Here is a 12,496-nt window from a genome sequence, read left to right on the forward strand (position 1 = left end):
GAAGCCTGGCATTTCAAACACATTTTCCAGAGGTAGATGAAGATGGAAGTCATCATCCAAACAGCAACCTGCCTAACTTAGAATCAGAAGGCTTCCTGGTCTCCACTGTTACCTAGAGACCTAAAATCACAAGCAGGAGGTGAACAATACTAGAAAAGGCAGATTCTCTGGAGGGGGAAAGAACAAACCGGGGATGAGATCAAATAAGTTATGTTGTATTAAAACACATCTTTTCCTAGAGGTTTGAAAACAGTGGTCCTCTACAGGGATGAAAAGTACAACAAGTAATCACCAAAAGCGTTTTCAAATTACACGTGATCCTACCATCAACATGGGAATACGTATCTGAAACAGGGGGCAGAGGGGGTAAAAAGGAAAGAGATTGGCGTGCTCATGCTGAGGAAGGGATTAAAAGAGTGGCTCTGATTATTCTATCTCATAGTATTAATATCCTAATCGTATTTTTTAAATGTAAGAGATAAGCTTTTGAAGACAGACACCCACACCCCCCCCCACACACATGCATGTCTGTGCCTACCTTCCTCCTGCTCCCCGTTCTCTTTCTTTCATATCTCATACTGAAAGTGTCTTTTGTCTTGACCCTGAACTGAACCCTGAACTTGAATCAGATTTATAGGTGACAATAACAAAACTCCTTTCCTCCAAGCCCCATTACTTACACCTGTAGAGTCAAGTCAGTGTCCCAACTCACTATCATCACAGTAACATCTAATTACTGCATAGGTTCTGACCTCATAACATGAAACTTTAAATGATTAAGTAACTACTCCTTGTTTCTCCAATACAAAACGCTGACTGTCACAATATGTGAAAATGTCAAAATCCAATGAAGCTACAAATTATTAGATCAACATCTAAAACCTCAGCAAACATCTGAAAAACTATTTAATGTAGATTAATTTCTATTAGCTGAACTTTGTAACCATTAACACAAATTCAATTTTTATAGAATGGGTAAATTAGCCATTTGTTACCATTATCAAATTATGTACTGGTAGCAGATTATGGTTTTAATCAGAATATTCACAAAGACAACATTCAGAAAGGTAAAGGATTCTAATGTCTATGCAAAAAATAGATGCATTTATAAAAATGGAATAACAGAGACCATGGAGAAATGTAAATGGCTATATCTGACGGAACTGTGGGTGTAAAAATGTGATGCTATAAAGTAATAAGAAAAATTTAAAGTTTGTAACATGTTACTGCCTCCTCATGGAATTGGCAAATACATACACGGGCATATGTATACATTAGGTACATATGCCTAATGTATACATATGCCCGTGTATGTATCTGCTTGAAATTTTTGTAGCTTTACCTATAACATCACAGCACAAAGATACTGCTGGAACATTGCTGGACAGCAAATAGTATTCTACAATGTGCACTGGATCACGGAATTCATCATAGTTGGCCCACATTTAGATGTCTGAAAATGAGTTAACAGTTCAATAACTTGAATATTTATCCATAAACCTGAAATTCCCTGTATGTTCCCAATTTATCATACAAGCATAAAAAAGACTCAATTTTGCTACCAATTGCTAATGAGTCTTAATCCACAGAAATACATATTTATCTCTATTCTTGTCTATTTCTGTCTTTAGAATACCTTATTAATGACAAAGCAATCATTCATTGGCTCAGGGAATGTGGTAGGGATACGATATTTAAAATTATCTTTCCATGTACAAAAATATCAGAGGTTTCTCTAAGTCTTAGGTTAAGGTGTCGATCTCTTCTGATTGGTACTGTATGATGCATTTAAGGACTACAGTAGGTACATAAGGTGAGAGGCTAAAAGGATTCCCGTCAAAATGTTAACACAGGTTATGTCTAGGTGGAATGCATTCTACTTCTTGATGCACTGTGAAATTGTTCTTAAGAGTAATTTTTACTAAAACAGTACCTCCTAAAAAATAACTGCTCAGATCTCCGGGATTTAACTGAAGGCAAGTTTTTCCTGCTTTCTTATTCTCTATTCTTTCTCATTTGCTTACTATCACTGGCCAAGAAGTCCTATGATAAACTTCTACAGCAATGGAAAACCATGAAAATGTTGGATGTTGAGCCACAAGACAGAATAGGGAAAGGAAGACCAGGAACAAAACCAGAAAAGCATTAAGACTGGGAAAGGATTACAGAGGTGACCTAACCACAGCATAAGTCTGGATCCATGACACCCACTGGGACAGGTGGCATCCACTATACCTCGACACAGAAGATGTGATTTTAGTATAAAACATCAACTTTCCTAGTGTTCAGCTCCTATGGAAAGTCTTTCCATATTATCTTTTCCTCCACTGGACTTAGATCTCCCAAATATTATAACAAAGAATAAACTTAATCCTCTTCATCAACGATTGATTCCCTTTTAAGAATTACAAGATATTCGCACATTCACATATTCTCTTGTCCTGGTTTAACAGCTTCAGTCCGTAGACCCATCCATCCATCACGTTACAATCTGCACAGTTTACCAGCCTGTTCTCATCTCCTGATGATCAACACGGACTAAGATGGTATTAAGTGAAAATCACTTAGACATAAACAGAATAAAACTAGCATGGGTATATCTCCTGGACGCTATGCTTCTTTCATTAACATAGCCTAAGAATCAATCAGCTCCAGAGTGGTAAACCTTTCAAACCATTGTGAATTCTAACATTTCAAAGAGTTCCTATCAGGAATGGCTACTGATGAACTAAATAAATACCTTTCCAGAATCCACTAAGATGACTTCACAGTCATCCTTATGACAAGATTCATTTTATCAATGTATTTCCTAATAATAAAGCATTCCTGAAGGTACCCTACTTTGTCCTAAGGATGGATATTGTTTGAATATACAATTAAATGATTTCCTAAGATTGAACTGAGAACTCTCATGGAGTTTTCTAATATGAGCCAGCTTCATTCTGTACGGTTGTTAATGTACAAATCTCATTTGGGTACTAGGAATTATGTTGATTTCATGGAACGAGCTGGGTAGCTGCAACTCACAGACTTTTTAAAGCAAAATGCAGAGTAGAAGTCCATTTATATAAAATGTCTAGAGCAGGCAAATTCATACAGATGGGAAGAAGATCAACAATTGCCTAGTTTAGGGGTATGAATGGGGATTAACTGCAAATGAACAAGAGAGAAGTTAACTAGGTGTTAGAAATATTCTACAACTGAATTATGATGATGACTGGACAACTGAATTTATTAGAATCAATGAACTGGGCAACTTAATAGTTAAGACAGGACATTTTTATGGTATATAAGTAACGACCCAATAAAGCCATTAGAAAAAGTAAGTGCACCGAGAGGCCCAAAGGACAAGACTGGCACACCCAAGTCTGAAACAATATGTTCAAGGAATGTCAAGGGAACCCTCTGCTACTTTCTTGCAGGTTCCAAAATTTTTTAGAAGCACCTATTGCTAAGTATTCAGACCTGTCACTATACAGGACAGTAACAGCTTCTACCAGCTGAATCATAAAAACTACATGCTAGAATGCATTTACTTGCCCATAGTTTGCCCTGGAGAGGATGAAAAGGGAAGGCAATCAATTTAACTCTTTCCTTATCTTACTGAAACCTGAAAATAATTTTATGAGGTAGGCATCATTTAACCCCATTTTACAGAACACAAAAAAAGAGGCTCAAACAAGTATTTCATCCAAGATCATAGAACGAGTAAGCAATGGTGTCAAAATTGGAATCCACACTTGTTAGATTCCCAATTCCACACTCCATTTTACACCAGGCTTCCTCATGTTGGTCTGTGACGCCAAATATACTCCTTACAAATTGGTTCAAGAAAATGACAAAAAGGATCAAATATGAAATAAATACTCAGACATGAGAAGACCTGAACTCTCACTTCCCAAAGATGTAAATAATTTCATCAAAATTTTCTTTCCTTTAAACAATGTGCTCTCTTGAAAAGATTTCAACTGAACAAAGGCAAATTAAAATAGCCTTCTACGGTTATGCAACTCTCAAAGAGACATTTACAAACCTATACCAAGAACAGTTAGTTCCAAGTGTAATAAACAATAGTGAACTATAAATTAACAAACCCTTTGGTTGGGCTGCTTTGTGTTTCTGACATAAAGATGCATTTCCTTTTGGCAGGAGGGTCTTCCTCTTCATCAGAAGAGCTTTCTATAGTCAAGTCAATAACATCCACTTTCTTCTTGCTTGTCTCATTGGCTACAGTCACTGAACAAGGCTTACTGAGGACACTTGAACCTGATGTAGGGAAGAGAAGGAAAAGAAAAAAAAAAAATCAAAGGTGCAATACACATCCAGGAGAATATACAGCCAGTAAAAAGCCACATACTCTGCTCTATGGATGGAGACTAACTCCTTAACTCTGGACATCTATCTATAAAATGACTGCTCACCTGGGAGAAAAGGTGAGCTCTATGCCCTGCCAGACAGTCAAAGCCTCCTTTGGACAGCATGCTCTTAGCTATCTCCCCAGTACTGCCAAAAAATCTGTTCAGATCCTGCTGCTCAAGCTGTCTCCCCAGGTAAGCAATCATTTTACAGACAGCCTGGGGTTAGGGGTCCAATCTCCAGTCACAGACAAAAGTATGTGGCTTCACTAGCTGTGTATTCTCATAGACGTGTGGCAGTGTTGAGTCAGAATCAGGCACTTCCATTACAGCAAAGCGGTACCCATGTCAAAGCATGTATAGGCCCCTCTCTGTAAGCCAAAACTGGGTAAAAATGTTCACCTCGATGAACTGAAAAAACTCCAAACCTCTCATTTAAGTTATTCAGATATTTGAAGCTCTTCTTATCAACCATCTACTGATCACTTAGGTTCTCCTTTCTGCCCACATATACCTACCATATGTTAACTCACCATTTCACAGAAATTACATTATGCCCTATAATCTGTTTAACAGAAAACTAAGGCTGGCTGATAGTGGAAAAGCAGCAGCAACTACTCAACTAAATCACTATTCTTCTCAAAGATGAGGGAAACCTCGATCATTCTACCTACAGGTTCGGTAACAATCAAAGAGAATTTTTTTTTTTTTTTTTTTTAAATAGGCTCCATGCCCAATGGGGGCTTAAACTCATGACTCTAAGATCAAGAGTCCCATGTTTTACCAACTGAGCTACCCAGGTGCCCCAAAAGAATGACTAATAGTGACATAAATCTTTTACTTTTTACTCTGAATACTCACTATTCATTATATTGTTAGAATGCCAAATATAATCAACACAAAACTCAAATGCAGTGAATGGACATGGTCAGATAAGAAGAAACATTCAGTTCACCTATGGGTTCAATTATTATAACTGTCCCTTAGTTTCCCCACTCAGTGTGGGCAGATATAGGGAGTTGAAGGTTAAGCATACATCCTAGGTAAAGGCAATAGTCAAATTTCTTCCCACAAAGAAATGGAAACAGTCTGTTCACTTCGTTAGCAACTAACCTGTGAGCACCTGCCTCTACCCTCCATTGATGGGTTATGTGGCCTAAGGACACCTAAACTTGGGGTTTCCCCCAAAAGTTTCAAAAAAATTCTGAAAGCTATCCATAAAAATGTCATTTATAACTTTTCACTCTGTAACAAACACATTATATTAAAATGACTTGGGGTGATTATTTCATTTACTTTATATATGACAAATATACTACGAAAAAGCTAATTATAAGGTGACATACACTTTACCAAATTTCTTAAGAGTAAAAACTGCTTGAGGGAAATTACGTATGTAACAGACGATCAAAAGATACAGTTCACAAACAAAGCTCCAAATGCAGGTCTAGTGGCCAAAGTTAACGATAAAGACAACGGTGCGGGGGTCTCATTGCTTTGCTCTCCGTGGCTATCCTGCACATACTTTCTATCTTTGTACACGGCTGGCTGGACACTTTCATAGCTTCTTTCTTCGGTCTCATTGGACACCAAGAGCCATCTTCTTGGAATTTGATCTCATCCACATCAGAACAGTCATTGAGAATTTCCATGAAAAGCCTATAAACCAATTAAGAAGTGCATAAATGTAATCCATGGCTTTGTTCAAAGGTGAGCTAAGTAACACATACTGCCTTGGAGACAAAAGTGATGCTATTTGACCTTTTTGTTTGTTTTGGTGTTTCAATACTTCACACTTTACAACAGCTGTTACACACCCCCCCCCCTTCCCCTCCTAGGTTTTAGATCTTTAAGGGGTTTACTGAGAATCATCTAAGAAACCAGTTGATTAAATAGACACCTGGAGCCTCCTAGCCAGGACTGGTAGTAAAGAGCAACCTCCAGCATAACATACAAAACAGACATGAGCAAATATAAAGGTTATTATACAAAAAATAATTTATAAGCTTATTATCAAGAAAAAATGTCATAGGGGTGGGGAAAGGAGCATTAGGGCCATTAAAAAGCCTCAATAAATTTAAAAGAACTCAGCATACAAATTATGTTCTATGACCATAATGAAATCTGAATCTTCAGAAATATCTGTGGAAAACGCCCAAATATTTGGAAACTAAACAAAACCACCAATGAGACAAAGAAAACATAAATTAGAAGGTATTTTGAACTGAATATGAAAATTAATAAAATTTGTGGAATATAGCTAAAGCAGTACTTGAAGGAAAAGTTATAGCATTAATCTTCTTCTATTAGGAAAGGACTCAAATCAAACCTCAGCTTCTACCTAAAGGAAACTAGAGAGCAAATTAAAATGAAAGTACACACAAAAAGGGAAACAACAAAGAACAGAAACAAATGAAATAGAAAAAGAGGAAAATCAATCAAAACAAAAGGCTAACAACCTTCAGTAAAACTGACAACCTTCTGGTCAGACTGAAGCTCACTCAGAAAGAAACAGATCACCTGAGGAACCCCACGTATATTAAAGAAACTGAATTTGTAGTGAAAAACTTTACCACAGAGAAAACCCCAGTCCCAACCATCTTCACTGGGGGATTCTACCAAGTATTTGAGGAGACAAAATACCACCACTTCCCAACTCATTTGTATGGGGCCAGGATTACTGTAGTATTAAAACCAGACAAAGGCATTACAAGAAAGCAACAGACGAATATCCCTCGTGAAATTTAGCAAAACAAAGCCAATGATAAAAAGGATAACATGATGCTAGACTAGAAGTTACATGAGGCTGTACTGCATGTTTACACAGCTAACACTTATGCTGGGATATACTTACCCATCTAAAATTAGACTTTCATAGGCAGCCTTTTTGTCGCACACAGGACAAATCCAGGTGGGCTTCTTCTCATTCATTTGCAGATAAAGGGCAGCATCAAAACACTGTAGATGTGTACAAGTCACTGCACGGCATGGGATCGTCAGCCTCATTTTCCCTAACTACAGAAAGGGAAGACAACAGGGGAAACCTTTCAGAAAGGGTAGCAAAGCCTCAAAGGCAAGAGTTGGTCATAAAAGTCTGAAAAGATCTCACAAGAAGATCAAAATGAAAAAGATTTTCAAACCAGAATTTCTTTCTAATCAAGATCACTACATATATTATTTGTGTTCACTCACTGCCCTATGACTTTTAAAAGACTATTTCAGGGGCACCTGGGTGGCTCAGTGGGTTAAGCAAGCATCCGACTCTTGATTTCAGCTCAGGTCACGATCTCACAGTTTGTTAGTTCAAGTACCACATTGGGCTCTTCACTGACAGTGTGGAGCCTGCTTGGGATTCTCTCTCTACCTTGCTCTCTGCCCCTCCCCTGCTTGCACTCTCTCCCTCTCTCTCAAAATAAATAAACATTTTAAAAAAATAAACAAAAGCCCATTTCAGTTTTTGAAAATAATTAACACGCGGGGCGCCTGGGTGGCGCAGTCGGTTGGGCGTCCGACTTCAGCCAGGTCACGATCTCGCGGTCCGTGAGTTCGAGCCCCGCGTCGGGCTCTGGGCTGATGGCTCAGAGCCTGGAGCCTGTTTCTGATTCTGTGTCTCCCTCTCTCTCTGCCCCTCCCCCGTTCATGCTCTGTCTCTCTCTGTCCCCCCAAAAAATAAATAAACGTTGAAAAAAAAATTTTAAAAAAAAAAGAAAATAATTAACACGTAAATTCAGAGGCAGAAAAAAATATATATACAACAAAAACCTGTCTCTTTCTCACCTGTTACCCTGTTTAGAGGGAACCGCTATTACCCACCTCTTGTATGCTCTTTCATAGATATTCTATGTATAACCCAGTGTGTATTTTAAAAATACATTTTCCCATAAATGGTGGCAAGCAATACACACAATTCTGTGCCATCTGTCACATAATACAACTTAATAATTATTTCACGTATATTCAGTACATAAAAAGCTACCAGGATATGAAGATATAATTGATGTGAAGTACGTGATATGAATGATCATTATTTACTTAACCAGTACCCTCCCCTGGTGATGGACATTTAAATTGTTCCTAATATTTTATCACTACAAATGATGCTGTAATAAATAACTATAGGCTAAACTCCCAGAAGTGATATTTTTGGGTCAAAGGGAAAGTGCATTTGTGATTTCTGTCATACTAACAAACTGTATTGATTTATGCATATACGTGCATTAATGAGTTTGGTTCCCCTCAACTTTGTCAACACAGTCCTATTAAATTCACTTTGATCTCTGCCAATCTGATAAGTGAAAACCACCCCATTATAATTGTGAACTACATTTCCCTTATTATAAGTGAAGCTGAGCTTATTTTTACTTTTTATTTTTAGAGAGTGAGAGAGTGAGTATGGAGTGGGGCAGGAAGAGAGAGAGAGAATCTTAAGCAGGCTCCATGCTCAGTGCAGAGCCCGATACAGAGCTCGAGCCCATGACCCTGGGATCATGACCTGAGCTGAAATCTACTCATCCAGCCAGGTGCCCTGTTCTTTTTTACTTCTAAGAGTTATCTGTGTTTCCAAGAGCAGTCTATACATAACCTTTTCTCCTTCCTGATTGGCTATTAGTCTTTGGTTATTTATCTACAGAAGCTTTACGTTAAGTCAGCTTCGTGTATGTGATATGAATTGCAAATGTGTTTTTTATTTACAAAAATGTTTTACTTGTGTATAATCACATGTGCTGATATTCCAATGTACTTGTATATAATTCAGTGCTCTATTCAATTCTTATTCCAATTGGGAGAGGTACACCAACATCAAGACACACACCCAGATTAGACAGAGTCTTTCAACAACCTTCCCTATACATTTCCTTTACAGAGAACCTATCAGTTTATGACCAGCTCTCTGTTATTCTGACAGAAAATGTGTTTCTCCCACTATGGACTCTCAACTCCACAAGGACAAGGTCCACGTCACTGTTCACCACTATAATCCAAGTGTCACAGCACAGTACCTGGCACACAGCATATGCGCAGTATTTGTTGACCAGATGGTAGAACAAATGGAAAGAGACGGGGAAAGTGGCAAAGGGAACAAAGGGGAGAAAAGGGAGGAAGGAAGGACTTCTTCATATGCCCTCTAAGTCCAGAAGAATTCACAGCAAAATTACATCGTTAACTTTGCCTGAGGGGTAGGATTTTTAGAATGTTCCTGTTTGTTTTTTTTCCCTTTTGGTTTACCTCTTATTTCTTTCTCCTAAAATGAACATTTGGTTATTTTGTAATTAAAAAGAAAATAATGTAGCCAAGCCATCATCACAGCCATAACTAATGTTTGCACAGTTCTACTTACACGCGAAGTGCAACGTTGAGTATATTTATTAATCCTAGTGAGCTTTTAAACCTAACAAGTGTGCTACATGATCCATCTATATTATCATCCGCCCCTGAGAACACTGAGGCACAAAGAGGGTAAGTAATGACGACCATTGCAAAGTCAGAAAGTGGCAGGGCCAATATGTGAACCAAGCAGCCCTGGCTCCAGAGTCTATACTCCTGATCACTGTGCTGACTCCATCTGAGGTCTAACTAGAATTCTAAACGGGATCTTAGAGGTTACCGTGATTCGTACAAGTATGTAGCACAAACAACTCATTATTTAAGGCAGAAAAAAAGTGAGAATAGAACTAAAATAGGCAATTTATCTTCTTATGATACTTGCTATGTTTTCCCTTCCTTTAATAACAAATTATCCCTTAAGTGATGTAGAATCTTACTGTGTGCTAAGGAGTTTTACCTAAATTTCACATAATTTTCATAACAACCCTATGACTCCAGAAAGAGTAGTACCTATATTAATGCTTTTGAAATGAAGATGCTGAGGCTACATGAGACTACCGACACCACACTCACTGAGACACAGTGGCTGGAGCTAGAACGCAAACCCAAATGTTTTTCACTTCCATGAGAACCCTCCTAGTTTTTACATCATACATGGTCCTGGTTCTCGGTTTTTAATTATCTATCCTTCCCAATTTTGCTAACAGTTTTTGTTCTGTTAGGAATGGATTTAGCACCTAATGAGATGATCACAGGGGTTCCCTCCCACCTTTCAATTATTAATATAAATAATTTTAATAGATTTTCTAAAATCAAACCATTGCATTCCTAAGAGGCATCCCTTTGTTATCACATATTATTCTTTTAAAATACTGGATTCTTCTTAAAGTACTGGATTCTAGTGGCTAGTGTTTTATTTAGGAATCTTTCATCATTGCTTTTTTTTTTTTTTTTTTTACACAATTTAGTGCCTAGAAATAACCGAAATAATAACTTTTTTTAAAAAGGTTGAACAAGTAATTTACACCATACCCAATCAACAAAATACCTCCAGTGACTAAAATAAGATACATCTACACATTAATTTTTAAGATATACTGTTAATTTTAAAAAAAGTAAAGCACAGAACCGTGCATGCAGCACAATTTTTTCCAATAAACATGCATGATTATGAACAATAAAGTTAAATCTAGAAAGATGTATTTCATACCATTAGTAATAATGTTACTTCTGAGTAACAGACTTAAGCAATTAAAAATTTTTTATCTGAATACTTTTACAATAAAGTAGGTATTAATTGTCAACTTTCAAAATTTATTCCTTTAAAATAATGCTCTAACTTGGCCTACTGTGTTTTTTTTGACTACTAGTTCTTGAACTTTTGGCCTCAGAATCCTTTTACTCTCTTAAAAATCGAGAATCTCAAATAATTTTTATGTATATATTAATCAATACTTACTACAGAAATTAAAGCAGACATTTTTTTTTTTAATTTTTTTTCAACATTTATTTATTTTTGGGACAGAGAGAGACAGAGCATGAACGGGGGAGGGGCAGAGAGAGAGAGGGAGACACAGAATCGGAAACAGGCTCCAGGCTCTGAGCCATCAGCCCAGAGCCCGACGCGGGGCTCGAACTCGCGGACCGCGAGATCGTGACCTGGCTGAAGTGGGACGCTTAACCGACTGCGCCACCCAGGCGCCCCTAAAGCAGACATTTTTAAAACAAGAATACACAAGTACACACTACACCACCATCAGTGACCCTTGTTAACCACCACTGTCTACTCAGGATAGAATGAGAGCAGAAAAAGGACAAACTGTGTCCTGGTATTATTATAAAAATAGCTTTGACTTCATGAACTTCTTCAAAAAGTTTCAGGAGACCCCAAGTATCTCTGGGTCACACTTTGAGAATTTGCTTTTTATCTTCTTCAGTGCCATTTTCATTTCTCCTGTCACTGCCTCAGAATTTCCACAACATACAGAACTGAAAACATTCACTGTTGTGGAAGTTAATGATCCTAAATTTAATCCTACTCTACCGTCTCTCAAGAGTTAATGAGCATTTCCCAAGTTAAAAAAGCCTTTCTTACCATCTGGCCAAATGTGATCAATTTCCTAATACTGATCATGGTGTGTTAGTAAAAGAAATTTTGAATGTGTTAAATTCTATTTAGTCAGATGTCTGATGGATAACGGGCACCTGGGAGGTTCAGTCGGTTGACCACCTGACTCTTGATTTCGGCTCAGATAATGATCCCAAAGTCATGGGACTGAGCCCCGCATGGGGCTCCACACTAAGTGTGGAGCCTGCTTAAGATTCTCTTTCCCTCTCTTTCCCTCTCTCCCCATCTGCCCCTCTCCCCATTAGCACATGTCTCCAATAAAAAAATAACAAAATAAAATACTCTATTTAGTCAGATGATGGTGCTGTTTTATGAATGAAATGGTTCCCAACCAATTCAACACTTTTTTTGATTTGTAAAAATTTTTAAGTTTTAAATGCCAGTTAACAGTGCAATATTAGTTTCAGGTGTACAATGCAGTGACTCAACAGTTTCATACAATACCCAGTGCTCACCGTATCAAATACACTCCTTAATACCCATCATCTATTTCTCCCATCCTTCACCCACCTCCTTTCTGTTAACCATCAGTTTGTTCTCTGTAGTGAAGAATCTGTTTCTTGGGGCACCTGGGTGGCTCAGTTGGTTGAGTGTCCGACTTCAACTCAAGTCATGATCTCACGGTAAGTTCGAGCCCCACACTTGGCTCACTGCTCTCAGTGCAGACCCTGCTTCAGATCCTCTGTCC

The 12,496-nt window shown here is 37.8% G+C and overlaps 1 protein-coding gene across 12 annotated transcripts in view; it reads right to left on the minus strand.

The window, feature by feature from the left end:
• The window catches only part of PIAS2 (protein inhibitor of activated STAT 2), a 97,642-nt gene that overhangs the window by 14,182 nt on the left and 70,964 nt on the right, over window positions 1-12,496 (minus strand). For all 12 annotated transcript variants that reach the window (XM_086682894.1, XM_086682892.1, XM_086682895.1 and 9 more), the window contains 3 exons: window positions 7,210-7,370; window positions 5,881-6,014; window positions 4,095-4,266 (listed from right to left, as the gene is read on the minus strand). In XM_086682894.1, coding sequence (XP_086539020.1) covers window positions 4,095-4,266; window positions 5,881-6,014; window positions 7,210-7,370 — 467 coding nt within the window. The remainder of the gene's footprint in view (window positions 1-4,094; window positions 4,267-5,880; window positions 6,015-7,209; window positions 7,371-12,496) is intronic.

The sequence above is a fragment of the Puma concolor genome, chromosome D3, assembly GCF_028749965.1.
Source record: "Puma concolor isolate L17-30 chromosome D3, mPumCon1.1.hap2, whole genome shotgun sequence".
Lineage (NCBI taxonomy): Eukaryota > Metazoa > Chordata > Mammalia > Carnivora > Felidae > Puma > Puma concolor.